Source organism: Pelophylax lessonae, assembly GCF_965119305.1.
Source record: "Pelophylax lessonae genome assembly, chromosome: 1".
Lineage (NCBI taxonomy): Eukaryota > Metazoa > Chordata > Amphibia > Anura > Ranidae > Pelophylax > Pelophylax lessonae.
The window spans coordinates 347,366,932-347,391,938 of NC_138768.1; the positions used below are offsets into that span (position 1 = coordinate 347,366,932).

General features: G+C 44.7%; 1 protein-coding gene across 1 annotated transcript in view; it reads right to left on the reverse strand.

Moving 5' to 3' along the window:
* The window catches only part of AOPEP (aminopeptidase O (putative)), a 719,157-nt gene that overhangs the window by 405,799 nt on the left and 288,351 nt on the right, over positions 1 to 25,007 (reverse strand). The window contains exons 7-8 of the mRNA XM_082267412.1: positions 18,741 to 18,843; positions 18,552 to 18,659 (exon numbers count right to left, since the gene is read on the reverse strand). Coding sequence (XP_082123538.1) covers positions 18,552 to 18,659; positions 18,741 to 18,843 — 211 coding nt within the window. The remainder of the gene's footprint in view (positions 1 to 18,551; positions 18,660 to 18,740; positions 18,844 to 25,007) is intronic.

Consider the following 25,007-nt stretch of genomic DNA (forward strand, 5'->3'; position numbering starts at 1 on the left):
GCAGTGTTGCCACACTATCACAGGAAGCTGTATTAGGTGGACTTCACTGGCAGGATCAACAGTCATTTGTGGGACTCTGCAGAGGTGCTAAGAGAAAACTGTAAAATCAGATGCACTGATAATAAAGTACTGCAGCATATACAATATCTCTTTATAAAGTAGGTCATAGTTCTAGTTTAATTATCTTATTTAGATTTTCTTCTTTTAAAAAATAATATAATTTTTCCACACCTTTTAATAGGCAAAGATAAGGAACTTAGAAAATCATAGAAAATAACTTGGTTAGATTAGTTGCCCGGGGACGAATTTCAATTCATTCCATGGATAAATTAGTTAAAATTGGTTAATTTACACCAAACTGCTAATATGTTAAGTAGTGGATAGGCTAGACTGAGACATGTTAAATTGCCCTGGGAGGCACACAACATGGAGTATTATTAAAGCATAACTCCAAAAGCATAACTCCAAAAAAATTCTCCCATGCAGTGGGGCTATGCCCGCACTGCATGGATTACCTGCTCATTTTGTCTAGGGACACACTGAAAGGCTAAACTTACTCAATCTCCTCTGGAAAAAATGTGCTCCCCCACGTCCTGCGGTGGACTGTTTCTGCTCACCTCCGGAGCTAGTCTATGGGCGTGATGACGCCAGGAACAGTCCATTCACAAGACCCCGAGAGTACGGGGGGGACAGGATCGACAGGAACCAGTCTTGCGCTCAGAGGATCAGCAGATTAGGTAAGTATATCTCTGTTCTGAAATCCCCTAGAAGAAAAACAAACAGTAACCCAAGAATTGCAAGCACAGCCCTACTGCAATGGGAGAAAAAAAAAAGTTTTTTCCTGGAGTTATTCTTTAAGGAAATACATAAATAAAAAAGGCAATAACCCAAAAGTGAATGACAAGTGGTTTTCTACAAGCTGCATTATTCCTTTTTAAGGCCAGAACTGAGAAAAATAAAATGTGTAGAGTGCTTTTCCTTCATTTATTTATTTGAAGTCCCCAATAAAGTAAATTGAGTTTTTGGAAGCAATTTATTCTTATTAGTTTTTAGCAGAAACCCTCAAGACTCTGAATGTTATGACATGTCTCTTTCGCTGATCAGAGCAGTAAGTTACACAAAAAACAGTATTTACAAAAGCCTTGACAGAGACCTAAGAAATATATCCAGACATTATTATAGTAGACTTTAAGGCTCAGTACCTACTAACATTGTTGGCACACAGTGAGTGTGCAAATCAACACCCTGCCAACTGCTTACTGCACAAGTTGAATGTGACAGTTCACATACAGGCAACCAATAGCATAGCTTATTTTAAGTGGCCACTGGGAAACATCTTCAGCATTCCAAGGCTGCCAACTGCTTACAACTGATAATTCTCAATCCGACCGCCTCTATTCAAAATAATTGGTGAAGTTAACAAGTGGTTAGAAGGTGATTTTTGGAGTATTTAAAACTGTTTTCTGAGCATTTTGCAAGCATTAGGTACACTTTCTGACTGCTTTTTAATTGCTTAGCAAACGCCAAGAAAACACTATGCGCATTTGGCAAATGAACAAACCACCAGTGAGAGCTTAACTTTAAAACAGGATCACAACAAAAGCTGGACAGTAATCACAAATATTTGCTTTGTTAAAACATAGAATACTACAGTTACTGCCATAGACATTGGAGGCTTTGTTCTTATGAAGTAAGATGCATTAACAAGGTGTGGGAGTCTCCGTGCCTTCAAATATTCTCCATCTTATTTCATAATAAAATCTAAAGCCAGGGAAAAGCTTGGGATCGAAGTGACTGCTCTGCACACATCCTGTATCCTGAACTGATTCTCATAACGTTTGACTTTAAAAACTATTTTAAATGCTGGAAAATGAACACTACTTCCAGGTAATCACGTGCTCCAAACCTTTCTTACTGAGCCAAGGCAGAAAAAATGAAGAAAGTTCTTACTTTTCAAGCCAAATCCTATAAACAGAAACATTCAGGCTTGGCATTATTGTTAACCCACTGGCAGCACAACAACTTGCAAATAAAAATAGAAAATCTCGGCTGAATCAGTTTTTGGTACTTCATCACACCCAAACATTCCTTGAAACTAAAATACACACTGCTCAAGTGATGGAATATCACTAACATGGTAATGTGAAAAGAAAATTAAGAACTTAAAGTGGTCGTAAAAGAAGGTTTCTTTTATCCTAATGCATTCTATGCATTAGGATAAAAAGCCTTTTGTGTGCAGCAGCCCCCCTCAGCCCCCCTAATACTTACCTGAGCCCCATTTCAATCCAGCGATGTTGCACGACAGCCTCTGCTGTCCAGGACTCTCCCTTCTGATTGGCCGAGACACAGAAGAGGGAACCATTGGCTCCTTCTCACTGCTGTATTTAGGCTTAGGCCGACAAGGCCTAGGCCTAGGGCGGCACTTTGTGGGGGGGCGGCAAAAAAGCCGCCCCCCTGCATGAAAAACCCCCCGATTCCGCCGCCGAAACCTGAAAGAAAAAAAAATGGCCGCGCCCTGCATCTCCTGTACCATGCTGCCCAGTGCCCACAGCCCTGCATCTCCTGTACCATGCTGCCCAGTGCCCACAGCCCTGCATCTCCGGTACCATGCTGCCAGTGCCCAGTGCCCACAGCCCTGCATCTCATGTACCATGCTGCCAGTGCCCACAGCCTTGCATCTCCTGTACCATGCTGCCCAGTGCCCACAGCCCTGCATCTCCTGTACCATGCTGCCCAGTGCCCACAGCCCTGCATCTCCTGTACCATGCTGCCCACAGCCCTGCATCTCCTGTACCATGCCTGTACCATGCCCGCAGCACCGCATCTCCATGTCTGCAGCCCCTGCACTATGCCCGCAACTACTGCATCTCCTGTACCATGTCCGCAGCCCCTGCACCATGCCAGCAACCCCTGCATCTCCTGTACCATATCCGCAGCCCCTGCACCATGTCAGCAACCCCTGCATCTCCTGTACCATGTCCGCAGCCCCTGCACCATGCCAGCAACTACTGCATCTCCTGTACCATGTCTGGTAATGTGAAAAGAAAATTAAGAACTTAAAGTGGTCGTAAAAGAAGGTTTCTTTTATCCTAATGCATTCTATGCATTAGGATAAAAAGCCTTTTGTGTGCAGCAGCCCCCCTCAGCCCCCCTAATACTTACCTGAGCCCCATTTCAATCCAGCGATGTTGCACGACAGCCTCTGCTGTCCAGGACTCTCCCTTCTGATTGGCCGAGACACAGAAGAGGGAACCATTGGCTCCTTCTCACTGCTGTATTTAGGCTTAGGCCGACAAGGCCTAGGCCTAGGGCGGCACTTTGTGGGGGGGCGGCAAAAAAGCCGCCCCCCTGCATGAAAAACCCCCCGATTCCGCCGCCGAAACCTGAAAGAAAAAAAAATGGCCGCGGCCCGCCTGACATGTTCGGCTATTTCCGGGCAGGCGGAGCCTGCGTGGTGACGTAATGGCGCCGGGCGGCGCCATTTTCAAATAGAAGGCGCCTCAAGGTAAGTGAGACTCGGACTCCTCCGCAGCAGATGCCGCTGCTGCGGGCATGGTACAGGAGATTCTCCTGTACCATGCCCGCAGCACCTGCATCGGCTGTACTATGCTGCCCACAGCCCTGCATCTTTTGTATTGTATAGTACAGCCGATGCAGGTGCTGCGGGCATGGTACAGGAGAATCTCCTGTACCATGCTGCCAGTGCCCAGTGCCCACAGCCCTGCTTCATCTCCTCTGTACCATGCTGCCAGTGCCCACAGCCCTGCTGCATCTCCTGTACCATGCTGCCAGTGCCCACAGCCCTGCATCTCATGTACCATGCTGCCAGTGCCCACAGCCCTGCATCTCATGTACCATACTGCCAGTGCCCACAGCCCTGCATCTCATGTACCATGCTGCCAGTGCCCACAGCCCTGCATCTCCTGTACAATGCTGCCAGTGCCCACAGCCCTGCATCTCATGTACCATGCTGCCAGTGCCCACAGCTCTGCATCTCCTGTACCATGCTGCCAGTGCCCACAGCTCTGCTTCTCATGTACCATGCTGCCAGTGCCCACCGCCCTGCATCTCATGTACCATGCTGCCAGTGCCCACCGCCCTGCATCTCATGTACCAAGCTGCCAGTGTCCACAGCCCTGCATCTCCTGTACCATACTGCCAGTGCCCACAGCCCTGCATCTCATGTACCATGCTGCCAGTGCCCACAGCCCTGCATCTCATGTACCATGCTGCCAGTGCCCACAGCCCTGCATCTCATGTACCATGCTGCCAGTGCCCAGTGCCCACAGCCCTGCATCTCATGTACCATGCTGCCAGTGCCCACAGCCCTGCATCTCCTGTACCATGCTGCCAGTGCCCACAGCCCTGCATCTCATGTACCATGCTGCCAGTGCCCACAGCCCTGCATTTCATGTACCATGCTGCCAGTGCCCACCGCCCTGCATCTCATGTACCAAGCTGCCAGTGCCCACAGCCCTGCATCTCCTGTACCATACTGCCAGTGCCCACAGCCCTGCATCTCCTGTACCATGCTGCCAGTGCCCAGTGCCCACAGCCCTGCATCTCCTGTACCATGCTGCCAGTGCCCACAGCCCTGCATCTCCTGTACCATGCTGCCCAGTGCCCACAGCCCTGCATCTCCTGTACCATGCTGCCCAGTGCCCACAGCCCTGCATCTCCGGTACCATGCTGCCAGTGCCCAGTGCCCACAGCCCTGCATCTCATGTACCATGCTGCCAGTGCCCACAGCCTTGCATCTCCTGTACCATGCTGCCCAGTGCCCACAGCCCTGCATCTCCTGTACCATGCTGCCCAGTGCCCACAGCCCTGCATCTCCTGTACCATGCTGCCCACAGCCCTGCATCTCCTGTACCATGCCTGTACCATGCCCGCAGCACCGCATCTCCATGTCTGCAGCCCCTGCACTATGCCCGCAACTACTGCATCTCCTGTACCATGTCCGCAGCCCCTGCACCATGCCAGCAACCCCTGCATCTCCTGTACCATATCCGCAGCCCCTGCACCATGTCAGCAACCCCTGCATCTCCTGTACCATGTCCGCAGCCCCTGCACCATGCCAGCAACTACTGCATCTCCTGTACCATGTCCGCAGCCCCTGCACCATGCCAGCAAACCCTGCATCTCCTGTACCATGTCTGCAGCCCCTGTACCATGCCCGCAGCCCTGGAAGATTTTCCCCCTTAATGACCAGGCCATTTTTTGCGATTCAGGACTGCATTACTTTAAAGGACAATTGCACGGTCGTGCAAAACTGTACCCTAAAAAAATTAATGTCCTTTCTTTCCCACAAATAGAACTTTCTTTTGGTGGTATTTGATCACCTGTGTGATTTTTATTTATTGCGTTATAAACAAAAAAAGAGCGACAATTCTGGAAAAAAAAAGAAATTGTTTTTCACATTCTGCTATATAACATTCCCCCATAAAAATTTAAAAATCAAATTTTGCCATCCTTTTAGGCCAATTTGTATTCTGCTACATATTTTTGGAAAAAAAATCCCAATAAGTGTATATTGATTGGTTTGTGCAAAAGTTATTGTGTCTACAAACTAGGGGAAAGATTTATGTCATTTTTATTTTTTATTTACTAGTAATAGCGTCAATCTGCGATTTTTAGGGGGACTGCGAGATTGCGGCAGACAGATCGGACCCCTAACTGACATTTTTGACACTTTTGGGGCGACCAGTGACATTAGTACAGTAATCAGTGCTACAAATATGCCCTGTTACTGTAATAATGACACTGAGAGGGAAGGGGGTTAACCCGGGAGGTGATCAAAGGGTTAAGTGTGAGCCTAGGTGGTATTTTCTAACTGTATGGGAGAGGGGCTTGTGAAATTACCATAGAGACCTGTGTTCATATATAGAAGGATCACAGGCGCTCTGGTCATTTCAGGGAGAACAACAGCAGGCCGTCGTTCTCTCTCAGCGGAGAGCGATCGCAGGTGCCCGGCGGCAATTGCGGCCGCTGGCCCCGTGGATTGGCATCTCCGCTGCCTAGTGGGGGCCCCCAGGAGTGCTCCCACGAGCCAACGTACCCATACAAAACAACGAAATATACAAGTAGGCACTTTGTACCCACTTTTAATGTACAGAGAAGAAGAGGTGGAGCCTAAAGAGGAAGGGGTGTGGTTTACAGATGATAGGGTGGGTCTGAAACAGGAATGGGTCTGAATGGACACACAGAGCAGCGGCTAAGGTGCAACAATAGCTAGCTGTTTTCTGTGGGGGCACTCGGCAGGAAGGAGGGGCCAGGAGCGCCAGTGAGGAACCAGAGAAGAGGAGGATAGGGGCTGCTCTGTGCAAAACCAACTGCACAGAGCAGATAAGTATAACATTTGTTATTTTTAAACTAGACTTTAATTTCACTTTAAAGTAGTTGTAAACCTCAGACATGAAATATAAACAACACACACACACAAACTGCATTCTTTTAAACACAGTGCAGAATATGGACTAGACTCATTTTCACATCCTCTTCCCATTCGTTGGAGTCCCAACAGTTTTTACACATAGAGGTTATTTATTAAGGACTTTTAAAGTGTAAGGATGAAATGCAAAGTGCAGTAATCCATAGCAACCATTTATAGAAACACAGAAAAATGATGGCAGAAAAAGACCTGAGTAGTCTATCGAATCTACCCGTTTTTTTTTTTTTTTTTTTTTTATTATGTTATTGTCTGAGTATAGATCTATGTTTGTCCCAAGCATGTTTGAAGCCATTTGCTGTTGACTGTCTCACTACCTCTGCTCGTAGTTTATTCCAAGCATCAACTCCCTTTTCTGTAAAATAATAAGATTCGTTTTGAGCATTCCTCCAGTTAGTTTGAGGTCATGCCCCGTGTTCTTGATTTTGGTTTCATATTGAAAAAACTGCCCTCCTGAACCTTAGTCACCTCTTGATGCATTTTAAGGTTTCAATAACATCTCCACTTTTCCTCCTTAACTCCAGGCTGTACGTATTCAGTTCCTGAAGTTAATATGTTCAATCAGATTTTGGTTTACTGTAGTCAGATCTGTGAAAATGATTTCTGAACAATAAAGGAAGTGTGAAGATTGGTGGTGGCGCTACCTCTGAAATAAAAATAAATATAAAGAATGCCCCTTGTGAAGTGTAAGGGGAAGTGTACTGGTAGACAATAACCCACAAATGGTGCAATATCTAAAAATAATATTAAATGGATAACGAAGATATATTCAAATCAAATAATGCATGCGAAGAAATTGTATATATATATATATAAACCGATGTTGTGACAAAGGACCCACAACCAAAGATATGTGAGTGATTTCCAAATGAATGTGCCACTTGATCTGTAACAACGTGAGTGAAAACATATAAAAAAATAAAAATATAATAAAATAAAAAAGTGGATAAGTGAAATTCCACGAGTGGCCACTAGGTGGCGCAAATAGCTTGGTACAACCTGTATGTTGATGTATGGAGATGTTCCTTTTCGAGATGAATGAGCAGTCAGAGTAGTCTACACCAGTCTTAAGCAGGCCCTGCCAGAGAAAACATAGTGCGGGACATAGATCCCGCCCTCTGATCCACCAGATCCGCACAGGATGGGGGAACCTCCACCGGGATCACAGCAGCTCCATACAGTCTGCATACCGGTGGATCCACCGTCGGTGGCACAGACCACTATGCAATAGGGGCCCTGCAAAAAGATAGCGTCTAGCACCCCCTCAGGCTGGGAGCAGTGTCCAAACCTCAGAGGAACGTTTTGGATGGCCCCACTCTGGTTTGAGTATATTGCCAAGTACGCAGGAAAAGGCAAAAACCTTTGCTGCTCTGGAAGGCACGTGAGCGACAATGTAGCCTGCACCTCAGTCGCAGCCGCGTCCTCCATCTAACAGTATCACGCACAGACACTAACAGTGCGTCCACCAGCGCCTAGGCTTGCGAGGCATCGAAGGCAAAAAGGGGACAGAAGACCCGACAGGGAGACCCGTGTCAGCAACGACTGATGCAGACCCAGATTCTGAAGCATCAGATGAGGAAGGGGTAGGCGGAGGGTGTTTATTAGCACCTTGTCCTTTAAAGGCCACCTCCAGCCACGACACGAATGAATCCAGGGCCACCGAAGTGCATTTAAAGCCACCCGGGAGCCCGGCGGCCCCGCTGCCTCCTCGAGGGGTCAGGTAGGGACTCAAGTTCAGCAGGGTCCATTTTACACTAGGGGGACCCGTTAGCAAAGTTGGAGACAAAAACGTTTTTTTTTTTTTTTTTAAAACGTCCGCCCGTCTATAGCGCCCCCAAGTGGCCAGGCAGCGCGCACTAGAGACCCCCCCCCGCAAGGAGAGAGAGAGAGACCCCCAAGGCTCACCACCCACAGCCAGATGCACCAGAAGGCCCAGAGTGTCGCAGCAGCACGCTGCAGAGTATTGCGCCCGGGTCTGGGGAGGTCAGCAGCGGTCCTGCTGCAGAGCATTGCGCCTGAGTCTGGGGAGGTCAGCAGCGATCCCGCTGCAGAGTATTGCGCCCGGGTCATGGGAGATCAGCAGCGATCCCGCTGCAGAGTATTGCGCCCGGGTCTGGGGAGGGGCTCTGCACGCCTCCAGGAACTCCCATACAATGAACCCAAGCACTGACATATGAGCCGGGTGTACCAAGATGGCCACCGCCATGCAGAGCACATGTAGGCTACAAGAAAATGGCGGCCCGCGGAAAAATGGCAGCCCCGGTCCGCAGCGCCAAAGGGGACCCCCCTCGTGCCTACCTACGGATCGATCGGCAGATGGGCCTGAAAAACACAGGTAGCAACAACCCCCCCGCACGATCGTTCAGGCGTCACCGATGGCGCACCCCCCTGCCCCCATCTGTGGCCTGTAACCCATATTCAGCCCCCTGGAGTCACCTCCGAACAACCACACTAGTGAGCGGGGGAGAGGAGGGGGGGGGCAGATAGGTGGGGGTGCGTAACAGGACAGAGGGAAACCCGGGATTCGGTCGCTGACCGGTCGTATACGACTCGTCGGGACGTTTAACCCGCGGGCCAGTGCCCGTCCAGTGGGACTATGCCGCGGCTGACCCAGCGCAGAGCTAGGGCCTGCACTCGCTCGTAGGCCGGCTGCGGTGACCACTGGATCTCAACATCCAGCCCGTCGCCCAGATCCGGCATAATTGCTTGCAGATCTCACAGGAACAATCCAGAGAAAAAAACTAGCTAAAAAATTATCTAAAAAAAAGGCTTGCCAGGACCAGAGATCCCAGCAAGGAACTTAGGTCCTTACTCCTGACTAGGCAGAAAAAAACTGGCATCCTATAGCAGGAAGTGAAAGGGTATACCCTCTGGGACTGCCCATAGGCGTAGCCAGAACTTTTTTTCTGCCTAGTGTCCTACTCCTGTAGGGGGCAGTATAACCCTACTGATATTAATCAAGAAGTCTGCGTCTGTCAATGAGCATTTTCATATTTGGGTAATGACATCACCACTCTCCCCAGTAGAGTCCTCTATGGGAAGTTGTCACATTCACGAAGAGTTCCCAGCACAGACATACCTCACTGAGCGCTGACGTACCTACCTCCACAATGCTGGATGCCTTTACTGCCAGTTTCCTGATCTGTAAACTGGCGGTAATTCTTTAGGAACATGTGGCTGCCATAATCACAGGTTCTTAAAGTGGTGCTAGTTAGAACTACCCGAGTTTGGCACATGTAACTGTAATGTTATCAAAAATGGTGCAAATGTTTGCCTGAATTTTACGCAGGTAGTTCTAATCTATTGCCATAAAAGTGTTGTTAAAGCTTTATTGAATTCCCCAGACTGTGTATTGCGCAACATTATTGCTTTTTATGAAAATTGGGAGATCCTGCAAGCTACTATGTATATTCACAGAGTTAATTAATCAAAGTTAAAGCTTCAGGCACTATTTACCATCCCATACCAATGTGTATGTATTCATAAAAACGTAAAAAAGTTTTTATGAACTGCACTGTTTTGGACTACACCATCATTTGATTACTGTATGTTTCCAATGCACTGGAAAAGTATGAATCAAGTGACATTTATGTGAACATTTTTTTGACATATGTATTTATATAATGTTTATTGGAGTTTATGTATAGTGACACAACCAGTCACATTTAACGCTTTATAATATTTTTATTATTTTTCTTGAAGAACTTTTATTTGTAAGGCTCCTTTCACACGGCCGCTCCGTGTGAAAGGTCCGCTGCGGGACTTTTTTTTTTTTTCCACGGAGCGGATGACATTTCTGTCATCCGCTCCGTGTGCCCGCATATCATCCTATCCGTTTGCCGATGATATGCGGACCTAATGTAAGTATATGGCACTGCGGATGTCAGCGGATGACACCGCTGACATCCGATTTTCCTTCCTTTCCGTTTTTTACACGGATGGAAAAATGGGGTTCTGTTCCGTTCCAAAAAACGGAACAGAACTGAAAGGAGGAAAATCGGATGTCAGCGGATGGTATTCCGCTGACATCCGCAGTGCCATTCACTTACATCCGCAAAAAAATAGGATGATTTGCGGACACACGGAAAGCAGCGGAGCGGCCGTGTGAAAGGACCCTTATAGCGCAGCACAATTGAAACATTTTATTATTGCTGTTTACCCAATTAATAATAAATATACCTACTACTAAGAAATATTGTCTGGATATTTTTGCTCTGACATATTTACAAAACAGTGTCCTACTTTTACAGAAAAATACATTGAACTAAAGGCACGTGAGCTACTGGAAGGAAGAAATGTATATTCAATAGTCCTAAGTGCACTTCAATTCCTATTATAATGTCACGTGCTCACTTTGTGCTATTTATGCATTTTTTTTTTTTTTTGTGAGATTTAATTGTATTGTTTGCTTTTTTGGCAAATTTAAAATAAATTGTAAATTTAAACACAGAATATAAAACGTATTTGATGAGAGAAAGGAAAGCCTGTAAGATTTTAGTGGATAGCAAAACATGAGGTTGACAAGTGAATGCAAATAAAAAATCATCAGACAATTGAGGACTCTTTAGCAGAGATGTGAATACACATACCGAAGCTGCAGCTGGTATAAATCCACCCCTATATATGTTCAGAACTGCCATCAGTTTATAAGCAGGAGAATGGGCAACAGAAGGAGAGACACCAATTGATACTTGAAGCCTGACATTGTGTATGTGACTCACGTTCAGTTGTATACAGGAGAAGACTGCACATGACATCCTAATGCAGACTTAATGGATCCTTTACAGAAAGTAGATGTACTATATTGATATTTTTCCCATAAACCAATTCAGATATATTTAAACACAAGCTTAAAAGAGATTAAAGTGACTCGTAATCTTTTAAAATGAAAAAATAATTACTTGTTTATTAAAACTGCTTAAAGCATAATGACTATTGGGCTGATTTACTAAAGGAGTTGAGACTTTTTACATTACAAAATGTGTGAATATTTACTTTGACTGTACAATCATGTGCAGATGAAATAAGCCAACGGAATTAGCTTTTTACATAATTGGATAACTGAAGTTAATGTTCCCAATTTATTGAAAGAAGAGTAACTTTTTTGGTAAATCAGCCTCTATATGTTATGTGCAGTAACCTGTAGCAACCAAAGATAATTTATTAACTGCTCTTCCACATTATTAATGTTTCTTCCCACTGACTTCTAAAGCATATTTTACCAGTAGACTGGACAAGATATAACTGGAGGAGCATGCTAATGTAAAGTATGCTTATGTGATGCCACTAAAATTGGGAGCTCGAAAATCCATGAAAGATTAGCAAAAGAAATATACTGATCTTGCCAGCACTTTCTGAAAGTGAAGTCTCAGGCAAGGGACTGGCTTCACTATAATCACATGATCAGTCCAAAGCAGGCTATACACAGAGCGAATTTCATCTGGCTCCTGATGAAAAGGACAAAATTAATTATGTGGGTAGTTACATAGTTAGTGAGGTTGAAAAAAGACATCAGTCCATCCAGTTCAACCTATGATGTGTGTGTGTGTTTGCTTTTAACCGTACATTGTATACCCCTGTATGTTGTGGTCTCTAAGGTGCCCATCTAATAGTTTTTTGAAACTATCAATGCTCCCTGCTGATACGACTGCTTGTGGAAGAGAATTCCACATCCTTACCGCTCTTACAGTGAAGAACCCCTTACGCATTTTAAGGTTAAACCGCCTTTCCTCTAGTTTTAGTGAGTGGCCACGTGTCTTATTGTATTCCCTTACTCTGAATAGTTTGTTCCTTATGCTAGGGTCGCCAGTACAGTATTTGTACATTGATATCATATCCCCCCTCAATCGTCTCTTCTCCAGAGAGAATAGGTTCAGTGCTTGTAGTCTTTCCTCATAGCTGATGTCCTCCATTCCCCTAATTATTTTTGTTGCCCTTCTCTGGACTCTTTCCAATTCCAGCACATCCTTCCTGAGGACCGGTGCCCAGAACTGGACAGCATACTCCAGATGTGGCTGGACCAGAGTCTTGTAGAGCGGGAGAATAATCTCTTTATTTCTGGAGTGAATCCCCTTTTTTATACATCCCAGTATTCTGTTGGCTTTGCTTGCAGCAGCTTGGCATTGCATGCCACTGCCAAGCCTGTTGTCTACCAGTACCCCCAAGTCGTTTTCCATCCTAGACTCACCCAGAGGTCCCCCCCCCCCTAGTGAGTAGCTTGCTTTCTGGTTTCTGGCCCCCAAGTGCATTACTTTACATTTTTCAACATTAAACCTCATCTGCCATGTAGTTGCCCACCCCGTTATTTTGTTCAGGTCCGCTTGTAAGGTTTCCACATCCCGCATAGAAGATATTGGCATGCTTAGTTTAGTATCATCCGCAAATACTGAGATTGTACTAGATATCCCCTCCTCTAGATCATTTATGAATAAATTAAACAGGATTGGTCCCAGGACAGAACCCTGGGGGACCCCACTTTCCACACCCGCCCAATCCGAGTACTCCCCATTAATCATCACCCTCTGGACTCTCCCCTGGAGCCAGTTCTCTATCCAGGTACTCACCTTATGGTCCATACCTACCTTCCTTAGTTTGTACAGTAAGCGTTTGTGGGGAACGGTGTAAAAGGCCTTTGCAAAGTCCAGATACACCACATCCACAGGCTTTCCTTTATCTAGGGGGCAGCTCACTTCATCGTAGAAGATAAGTAGATTGGTTTGGCAAGAACGATTTTTCATAAATCCATGCTGATTACTACTAATAATACTGTTTTCATTACTAAAGTCTTGTATGTGGTCCCTTAACATTCCCTCCAAAATCTTGCAGACTACAGATGTTAGGCTGACCGGCCTATAGTTACCTGGGATACACCTCGGCCCCTTTTTAAATATTGGTACCACGTTGGCTTTTTTTCAATCTGCTGGCACCATACCCGTCTGTAAACTATCCTTAAAGATCAAGAATAATGGTCTGGCAATCACCTGGCTGAGCTCTTTAAGAACCCTCGGGTGCAAGCCATCCGGTCCCGGTGATTTATTTATGTTAAATTTCTATAGTTTAGTTCTAAGTCTATCTTCTGTTAGCCATGGTGGCACTTCCTGAGGTGTGTTGTTTAGTTTGGCCTTACAAGCTGGGTTCGTGTAGCCCCCGATTCTTTTGTGAAGACTGAAGAGAAGAAATTATTTAACACTTCCGCCTTTTCTCTGTCCTCAGTGTAGCGCTATCAGCACCCTCCCACCCAATACCCTTTGACCTGAAAAATCAAAGGACCATGTTGAAAAAAATGTCAGCCAATAAGCTCCTGCCTCCAATCATATAAATGCAACGTTTAAATATGACAGATGACTGTTAGCATACAATAACCACAGGAGGAGAGTCTTGCATCCACTCCAGTTTATGTGTGTATGACCAGCTTTAGGGGTTGATTTACTAAAGGCAAATATACTGTGCACTATGCAAAGTGCAGTTGCACTCTGCAAGAGCAGTTGCTCCAGAGCTTAGTAAATGAGCTAAAGCTTGGGCATTCTTTGCAAAGTGAAGCTTTACCTCATTCATTAGGCTCTGGAGCAACTGCACTTGCAGAGTACAACTTTGGTAAATCAATCCTTTAGTGTTGTAAAAAAAGAAGCTGCAGCCCAAGCACTACCTTTATGCATGCAAGGCTCTTTGAATATATTTTTAAAAAGGTAAAACTGCTATTGAAGGGGATATCCATCATTTAAACTCAAGCTCTAGTTAGACATTTTGAAAAAGGAGTGTACGCAAATTCATTCAACAGAGTTATACGAATTCTGGAAAGTCCCAAACATGAACAGAAACCTAATTAAATACTTTTAAGAAGAGATTTTGTCATTTTTGGGGAAAATTATAGGTGGCTGTAGATTAAAAAGGAAAGGGGATTTTTAAAACCTTTGAAATACAACAGGACTTGTTTAGCAGTTACATATTTTTTTTTTTAAAATACCAACCTTTAAGGCATTATGCACGGGGGTATAAAAAAAATTATACTTTTACAGGCATACATCATATTTTTCTGCCTCTAAATGCAGTTCTATGTTAACCGAGGGGGATCTGTACATATATTTCAGATTATAGGGATGCGGGCATCATTCCCACACTTCAGCTGTCTTTTGTAGCTATATGTTAGCCTATGTGGCCATGCGCATCAGGTGTTTACAACAGTATTTTAGGTGCAGCATAGACGCATAAAAAAAAAAAATCGCACCAAAGTGTTTGGAGAGCAGCATATACAGGATCTCACAAATGTGAGTAAACCCCTCACATTTTTGTAAATATTTTATTATATCTTTTCATTTAACACTGAAGAAATGACACTTTGCTACAATGTAAAATAGTGAGTGTACAGCTATTATAACAGTGTACATTTGCTGTCCCCTCAAAATAACTCAACACACAGCCATTAATGTCTAAACCTCTGGCAACAAAAGTGAGTACACTACTAAGTGAAAATGTCCAAATTGGGCCCAATTAGCCATTTTCCCTCCCCAGTGTCATGTGACTCTTTAGTGTTACAGGGTCTCAGGTGTGAATGGGGAGCAGATGTGTTAAATTTGATGTTATCGCTCTCACTCTCTCACACTGGTCACTGGAAGTTCAACATGGCACCTCATGGCAAAGATCTCTCTGAGGATCTGAAAAAAAGAATTGTTGCTCTACATAAAGATGGCCTAGGCTATAAGAAGATTGCCAAGACCCTGAAACTGAGCTGCAGCACAGTGGCCAAGACCATACAGTGGTTTAACAGGACAGGTTCCACCCACAACAGGCCTCCCAATGGCCGACCAAAGAAGTTGAGTGCACGTGCTCAGTGTTATATCCAGAGGCTGTCTTTGGGAAATAGACGTATGAGTGCTGCCAGCATTGCTGCAGAGGCTGAAGAGGTGGGGGGTCAGCCTGTCAGTGCTAAGAGCATACGCTGCACACTGCATTAAACTGGTCTGCATGGCTGTCATCCCAGAAGGAAGCCTCTTCCAAATATATTGCACAAGAAAGCCCGCAAACAGTTTGCTCAAGACAAGCCGACTAAGGACATAGATTACTGGAACCATGTCCTGTGGTCTGATGAGACCAAGATAAACGTATTTGGTTCAGATGGTTTCAAGCGTGTGTGGCAGTAACAAGGTGAGGAGTACAAAGGCAAGTGTGCCTTGTCTACAGTCAAGCATGTTGGTGGCAGTGTCATCGTCTGGGGCTGCATGGATGCTGCCAGCACTGGGGAGCTACAGTTCACTGAGGGAACCATGAATGACAACATGTACTATGACATATTGAAGCAGAGCACGATCCCTTCCCTTCAGAGACTGGGCCGTAGGCAGTACTCCAACATGATAACAACCCCAAACACACCTCCAAGATGACCACTGCCTTGCTAAAGAAGCTGAGGGTAAAGCCTACTGAGCATCTGTGGGGCATCCTCAAACGAAAGGTGGAGGAGCGCAAGGTCTCTAACATCCACCAGCTCCGTGATGTTGTCATGGAGTAGTGGGAGAGGACTCCAGTGGCAACCTGTGAAGCTCTGGTGAACTCCATGCCCAAGAAGGTTAAGGCAGTGCTGGAAAATAATAGTGGCCACACAATATATTGACACTTTGGGCCCAATTTGGACATTTTCAGTTAGGGGTGTACTCACTTTTGTTGCCAACGCTTTAGACATTAGTGGCTGTGTGTTGAGTTATTTTGAGGGGCAGCAAATGTACACTGTTATACAAGCTGTACACTCACTACTTTACATTGTAGCAAAGTGTAATTTCTTCAGTGTTATCACATGAAAAGATATAATAAAATATTTATAAAAATGTGAGGGTGTACTCACTTTTGTGAGATAGTGTATATGCACATAAACACGCATAAATAAATGGCATTACAAGCATTTTTCTGGGGGGGGGGGGGGGAAGCAGCATAATTTGAGCCTAAATTCATATGCCAGTGTGCATGAGGCTTTAAAAGGAACTTGTCAGGACAGGCATATGGGAGTTGTCACTCTTTAGATGATCATAGTCATCTGAAATCTTGCAGTAGCTGGCTTTTTTAAATACTTCCTTTGACTCACTGAGGCTGATTTACTAAAGTAGTTAGCAATGTTAACTCAATAAATTGTTTGAATATTCACTTCAATTATCCAATCCAAGGAGGAACCTGCTTTTCACATGATTGGAAAATTGAATCTTCACTTCATACTCCTTCCATAAATCAGCCTTAATGTCTCTCACCATTGTGTACTGTATGGGATGGAAAAGAATATTAGACAAGTCATGATTATTATTTTCTAATGATCCATGAATATGTCTTTTTCAAATATGGGTTTCTGTGACACCTTCTTTAAAATTATTTTCGAAGCAATTGTTTGAATTCTTTACTGAAATGTTCTTTAAGTGACCATAAATCAACTACTTACTTATCTGCTTATTTATACTTAGGGCTGCGAGGAGAAGAGCCAGGAGGTTTACAGAAAGCTATGGTGTGAGGGATGTCAGCTATGAAGATGTTTTTTTTTCTTTGCATTATTAATCACTTAAGCCCCAGGGGATTTGGCTGCTCAAAGACCAGGCCCTATTTTGCGATTCGGCACTGTGTGACTGTAACGGACAATTGCGCAGTCGTGCAACGCTGTACCCAAATGAAATTGATGTCCTTTTTTTCCCACAAACAGATCTTTCTTTTGGTGGTATTTGATCACCTCTGCGATTTTACTTTTTGCACTATAAACAAAAAAAGAGCAACAATTTTGAAAAAATAAAAAAAAATTTCACATTTTTTTATATGAAATTCTCAAAAAAAATGTAAAAATCAAAATTTTTTAACATTTTAGGCCAATTTGTTTTCTGCTACATATTTTTGGTAAAAAAAAAATCGCAATAAGCGTATTTTGATTGGTTTGCGCAAAAGTTATTGTGTTTACTAACTACGGGAAAGATTTATGTAATTTTTATTGTTTTTTTTTTAACTAGTAATGGCGGCGATCTGCGATTTCTTTTGCGGGACTGCGACATTTCGGCAGACAGATCGAACTGATATGGGCTGATATTTTTGTACATTTAAAAAAAATTTTGTTTTTTTTTCTTTCTTTGACACGTACTCTTGTGGAGGGATTTGGGGGTCTAAAAGACCCCAAACCCCTCCTCTGCGCTTAAAAGCATCCAACACGCCAAGTTTGGCTGTTTTGAATGCTGTCATTTTTTTAATCTGGCGCCAGTACCCGGAAGTGATTTTATGACATAACTTCCAGGTCTTTGCATGGAGACCCGATCAGAGCCAAATGCGGCTTTGATCAGGTCTTCGGCGGCCGTGCAGGCTGGTTGCCTGGGTCTCCTGGTGGGACGGGAGACCCGGGCGAGCCACGGAAGGCGGCGGGGGGGGGACGGACATCCCCTTTCGCTCCTTGTAATGACAGCTTCTCAGCCGCATTGGTTGTCATTACAAGACAGTTGACCGTCGGCTATGGACGTCGGTACTGGGGTGATGCCTCTAGCTGCAGGCATCACTCCGGTACAAGCACTTTCCCAAAATATCGGCAATATCGGCCACCTCAGTGGCCGATTCCGATATATCGGGGAAAGTGCAGATCGGCCCTCGATATATCGGCTTCCCTAATTTGAACCCCTGGGATGGATGGAAGAATTCCTGGTGAAGACGAGGAGCAAAGCCGGGTGGACTGTTGGCGCATGTGTCGGCCGTAACACACCACCGCCGCAGACAGCACGGCTTCCGGGGATGACGTCACTCGGTCGCTGGGTAACCAAGCCCAGAGCAGGAACCAGCGTGGTTAGATTTTGGGGTGTTTTCACATTTATACCACATCTGTGCACCACCCTCCTTTCCAGCCAATATGTTTTGCATTTACATCCCATGCCAGGGATTGGCGGCATTGTTAGTGGTGGATTTACAATATTGACCACAGGTTTTATGGATTATTTGTCCAAGGGTTTTATCTGGATGACAAGCACCAGGACTATATTTTATCTTCTTTAAATTCAAATGCAAAGTTATCGCATGATGGCTCTGGAGTAAAGAAGCTGAAGTTATTCAGCGTACAGAAAACTTGACAGTTTGACCATTTACACAGTTGATAATTTGTTAAACATACCTGAGAGAGTATCAGCTGCCCATGAAATTTAGTCACAAATTTTCTTAGAAAAGAAAAATATGCATCTTGACCCATGATTTTTTCAAGATATCGAAGAAGAAAATAACCCTGAAATTTAATAATATACAGTTAACTCAAGAAATAACTCACATCAATGTTTTTGGTTAAAGTGAAAACTGAACCAGTTACTTTTAAATAATGCACTTGCATAAAGGCTTTGTCTGCATTTAGTCCATGTCGTACAACAGAAGCTCCAGAATCACTCACTTCTCCTGTACTCTCACCTTGGGGCCTGATGGTATGAGAAATGAGGGATGTGCAATTATTTTCAAAAACAATAAAACACTTTTTGTCAAATACTGATTAAAGTAAATCTTTGCTTTACCCATTCAGGTTCACTTAAAGCAAAACTATAAGCAAGATTTGTTTTTTCCATTATGGATAAAGTAAGGAAGGGTCATAAGACCTGTCAGGTATTTTTTTTTTTTGCCATCTGTGTCCCATTAGGGAGATTTCTCTTCACTTCCTGTCCCATAGCCAAGACAGGAAGTAAGGAAATTATTGCAAACTAAGGGAATCCCTTGGTTTCGGGCATCACCAGAACAAGTGTGCCCGTTGGAAGATTACCCCCATATTACTTTTCTGGGAAAAACCCAAAATTGGGGATTTTCTTTTACTTTCACTCCTAATGATAATTTTAAATAGGAAAAATAGAGAGAGTGAATCTCCCTAACTGGGAACAGAAAACAATAAAAACTGACAGGTGTTCTAATCTCTCTCCACTCTATTCAAAAACTAAAAAAAAAAAAAAAGTTTTGCCTTTAGATGTACTTTAACCACTTCACCTCCGCTCACATGGAGGCTACTGCGGCAAAGTGCCGCGTTCCCGTCCAGCGACGTAGGCCTACGTCGGGCGGGTTCACGGCTCCCAGAGCGCGCTCCCGCGCGCCGCGGGTCCCGATTCCGATCGGATTCGGTAGGGAACCGATCAATCACCAGATACTGACCAATGATTTTTGGTCAGTGTCTGGCGATCGGTCCCCACCAATGACAATCTGCCCCCTGTCTGTGTAATGTAAACACAGACAGGGGAAGTGATGTCACTGTCCCTCCAGGAGTCCTTTCGGTTCCAGGAGAGAGACAGAGACACACCAAAAACGTGAGTTCCACCAACACTACACTGACACACCTCACATAGGCACATTTAACCCCTTCATCACCTCTGATCACCCCCTGATCACCCCCAAAACCCCTCACAGTGAACACTATATACAGTGGTATACAGATATTTTACTGATCACTGTATAAGTGTCACTTGTGAGCGTAGTTTGCGCTTGCGCTAGGCCCAAATAGGGTTAGGGTACCCGCCACCTATCCCCTAATAAAGTTTTAACCCCTTCATCAGCCCCAGTTAACCCCTTCACTACCTATTACTCTGTGCACTAAATACAGTATATAGGTAAATACTGATCACTGTATAAGTGTCACTAGTGACCCTAATTAGCGCTTGCGCTAAGCCCATATAGGGTTAGGGCACCCGCCACCTATCCCGTAATAAACTTTTAACCCCTTGATCTTCCCCAGTTAACCCCTTCACTCCATATAACACAGTGCACTAATATATACAGTATATCAGATAACTACTGATCACTGTATTTAGTGTCACTTGTGACCCTAATTTGCGCTTGCGCTAAGCCCGAATAGGTTTAGGCCACCCGCCATCTATCCCTTATAAAGGTTTAACCCCTTGATCTCCCGCAGTTAACCCCTTCACTCCCTATCACACAGTGAACTAATATATACAGTATATCAGATAACTACTGATCACTGTATTTAGTGTCACTTGTGATCCTAATTTGCGCTTGCGCTAGGCCACCCGCCATCTATCCTCTATAAAGGTTTAACCCCTTGATCTCCCCCAGTTTAACCCCTTCACTTCCCTGTCACAGTGTTCACTATATACAGTGATTACCGATCACTGTATTAGCGTCACGGGTGACACAACTTAGGCTAGCTAGTTAGCGTCAGGGTCCCACTACACCATCGTTACTTAGCGTCAGTTAGTCAAGTACACTAACACACACACACCACCGTTACTAGTATAGTGTTTGAACAGATCAATATCTGATCTGATCAGAACTATACTAGCGTCCTCATAATTTAGTGTTCCCCAAACGCAGTGTTTGCACAATCAGCACTGATTCCTGCTAGCACCTGCGTTTAGCCCCCTTGCCCAGACCACCTTACCCAGGCAAGTGTAGTAATCAATAGATTACTGACACTTCCAAAAAACACATCACACAAAACCGCTGCGTTAGCAGAGTCAGGCCTGATCTCTGTTAGCACTAGCAGTTTTTTTTTTGTAGCGACCAAATAGTCCTCGACAACCAGGTGCTTTTATTACCTAGTAGTCGCATCACTGTACGGGTAAATTTAGCTACCAAAATGACAAAACGTTTGTTCAGTGATGATGCTATATACAGTATAATGACCATGTCAAGTGAGAGCGATGGGGAAGCCTCACTGGCAGAATCAGGGTCATTATACGAACCAGATGATGGCAGCGGCTCCCTGACAGATAGCTCCGACAGAGGGGTCCCTGCTAGGGTCAGGCGTACCCGACCCCATTCTGGAGTTGTTGACTTGCAAGAACCGGGGGTTTCTCGTATGCAGCAGAGTGCCAGTACTAGTGTCGCTCACACTTCTCGTGAACTGGCAAGCACGAGCGGCCTAGTACACCCTGGACCTTCAACCAGCGCTGCAGTATCACCTGGTGACGTGGCGAGTCACCTGAGTGCAGTTGAAGCTGGTGCGGTGGCTAGCACGAGTCGTGGCCCGCAGCCACTGCGTATCCGAAGACAGGCCCGTAGAGCCCATAGTGTCCTCCCTGATAAGCGCTGGCATATCCTAATTGGCAGCCCACAGATTCCACAGCGCCAGTACTTCCCCCATTCACCGCCCAACCCGGAATCCAAGTGGAAACAGCTGGTTTTAATCCCATAAACTTTTTTGAGCTGTTTTTCACTGAAGATCTTTACAGATCTATTGTGGACCAATCAAATTTGTATGCTCAACAATTTATCGCCGCCAACCCAAATTCACCCCTTGCCAGACCATTTGCCTGGAATCCTATTACGATTCAGGAGTTTAAAACCTATCTGGGCCTTTCCCTCAACACGGGCATTACAAGAAAGAATGAATTGCGGTTATATTGGTCCACTGACCCAATTCATCAAATGCACGTGTTCTCTGCTGCTATGTCCAGGGCTCGATACGAACAAATATTTCGGTTCATGCATTTCAACGACAATGAACTCTGTCGTCCTCGGGGAGACCCTGCATATGATCGGCTCCACAAAATTCGGCCCCTCGTAGACCACTTCAATCAGCGGTTCGCAGCCTTGTTTACCCCCCAACAAGATGTCTGCGTTGACGAGTCCCTGATTAAGTTTACTGGCCGTCTTGCTATCAAACAGTACCTCCCCAGCAAGCGTGCCAGATACGGGGTCAAGTTGTATAAGCTTTGTGACAGGGCCACAGGCTATACAGTTAATTTCCGTGTCTACGAGGGAAAAGACAGCACTGTGGAGCCCCCCGACTGCCCAGGCTACATAGGGAGCAGCGGCAAGATAGTCTGGGACTTGGTGTCACCCTTATTCGGAAAGGGGTACCACTTGTACGTGGACAATTTCTATTCAAGCGTGCCACTTTTTAGACACCTCTTTCAATTTCAAATTGGCGCTTGTGGCACCGTGCGATCTAATCGCCGGGGCTTCCCCCAACGGCTAGTAAATGCCCCACTGAGCTCGGGGGAGAGAGCCTGCTTGAGGTGCGAGGAATTGCTTGCAGTGAAGTGGAGGGACAAAAGAAACGTTTACGTGCTGTCCTCCATTCACCCAGACACGGCAGTCCAAATTACTACGGTCACTGGTGTTGTTGAGAAGCCCCTCTGTGTCCACGACTATAACCGTAAAATGGGAGGGGTGGACTTCAACGACCAGATGATGGGACCGTACCTAATTGCCCGTAAGGCCAGACGCTGGTACAAAAAGGTGTCTGTATACCTATTTCAGTTGGCTGTTTACAACGCTTTTGTGTTATACAAAGCGTCTGCCGGAACATTATCCTTCTTTCAATTCCAAGAAGAGATAATCAGAGCCCTTCTGTATCCAGCTGGTGCTCCTGCCCCAATTCACCAACCAGATGCAGTGAGCCGGCTGCATGAGAGGCATTTTCCGAAATTCCTCCCGAGTACCCGTACCCAACGATACCCCCAAAAAAGATGCCGTGTCTGCAGCAAGCGTGGATTTAGGCGTGACACCCGGAATTATTGTCCCGACTGTCCTGACCAACCTGGTCTTTGCCACGGTGACTGTTTCCGTCGCTACCACACACTACTAGATTTTTAGTGTAGGGTACAGCATGGCACAGTTTAGGGCACATTTACACAGGGTCTCAAAAGATGTTCGATGGCTATCGTCATTTTGAGAGACCCGAACCTGGAACCTGGAACTCGACGTTTGAAGAAAAAAAAAAAAAAAACATAAAAGCCAAAAATAGTTGTCGTCTCAGTCATTTTTTATGTTCTTCTGCACTTCCTATGTACTTTTAATGTCCTTTGTATGTTTTTCATTCTTTTGTGACCTGTTTCTCTTGCAGGTACTCGTCGGCTACCACGCATTGATTTTATATATTCTGACACAAACAGTGTTTGCGCTCAGCATATATGGATACCTTTGCTGATAGCAGCTGTGGTGATTTTCTGATTTCAGCACTGCAGTTAAAATCCTATTTTGGTATACGTGGATAGTGCCGTGTATACCCATCATTAAATTCAGTGGGTGGTTGTTTGGGCGGTTAATGATGAGTAATACTACGCATTATTCCTGTGCTGATTTCTGATAGGTTCTCTTTTTTTTCGTTCAGCCCACAGGCTGCATGAAAAAAAAAAAAACCTATATGCCAAACAAAGACCAGCAATGTACTGGTACGTTGCTGGACTTTGAGTGGTTATACCAGGATGATGCCTGCAGATTTAGGCATCATCTTGGTATCGTTTTTTACAGCAAGCGGTCGGCTTACATGTAAAAGCAATCCTAGCGGATAATTGGCTGCTAGACTGCTTTTACATGCAGTGGGAGGGGACTCCCCCCCCCCCCCCTGCAGCCTTCCGCTGCCTTCCACGGTTTTTCTCGGGCTCTCCTGTCCCACCGGTTAACCCGAGAGTGCAGCCGGTGGTTCAATTATCTAACCATAGAGCTGATTGGAGATGAGAATGGCTCCAATCATCTCTATGGCCTAAGATGCCGGAGGCTACGAGCATTTCATGACTTCTGTTTCGCCAGAAATAAACAGCGCCATTGGGAAATTGGGAAAGTATTTTATCACACCAATTTTGGTATGGTCAGATGCGTTAAGGTCAGAGGATAGATCTAGAGTCTAAAAGACCCCAATTTTTTTTAAAAAGAGTACCTGTCACTACAGATTGCTATCATAGGGGAAATTTAAATTCACCGTGATAACAATAAAAATGATTAAAGAAAAAAAAAATGAAAGAAAAGGTGTCAAAATAACAAGAAAGCAAATTAAAAAATAAAAAGAAAAAAAAAAAAATCAAGCCCCCCTGTCCCCCCGTGCTTGCGCGCAACTGAGCACACAAGCGTTGGTCTAGTGTCATATGTAAACCGCAATTTCAGCATGCATGTGAGGTATCGCCGCGAACGCCAGGTCGAGGGCAGTAATTCTTGTGGTAGACCTCCTCTGTAAGTCCAAAGTGGTAACCTGTAAAGACTTTTAAATGCTTTTAAAACCGTACGTAGTTTGTTGCCGCGGCACGGGCGTGTGCGCAATTTTTAAAGTATGTCATGTTAGGTGTCTATGAACTCGGCATAAGATCATCTTTTAAATTTTACCAAACAATTTGGAATTATATAGTGTATTTTTGCATTAAATATAAAAAAAGTGTTTTTTTACGCAAAAATTGCGTTTGAAAAATGTGTGCGCAAATACCGTGTAACAAAAAAAAATTCAACATCCACCATTTTGTTCTGTAGGGCCTCTGCTTTAAAAAAATATATAATGTTTGGGGGTTCAAAGTAATTTTCTTGTGAAAAAAAAATATTTTTTCATGTAAACAAAAACTCACAGAAAAGGCTTGGTTTTCAAGTGGTTAGAAGAGTGGGTGATGTGTTGCTAAAATTGAGCATAAAATGCCAGGACTGTTCAAACACCCCCCAAATGACCCCTTTTTGGAAAGTAGACACCCAAAGCTATTTTCTGAGAGGCATATTGAGTCCATGGAGTATTTTATATTTTGCCCTAAGTTTCAGGAAAATGACAATTTGTTTTTTTTTTTTTGTTTTTTTTACACAAAGTTGTCACTAAATAATATATTGCTCACGCATGCCATGGGTATATGTGAAATGACACCCCAAAATACATTCTGCTGCTTCTCCT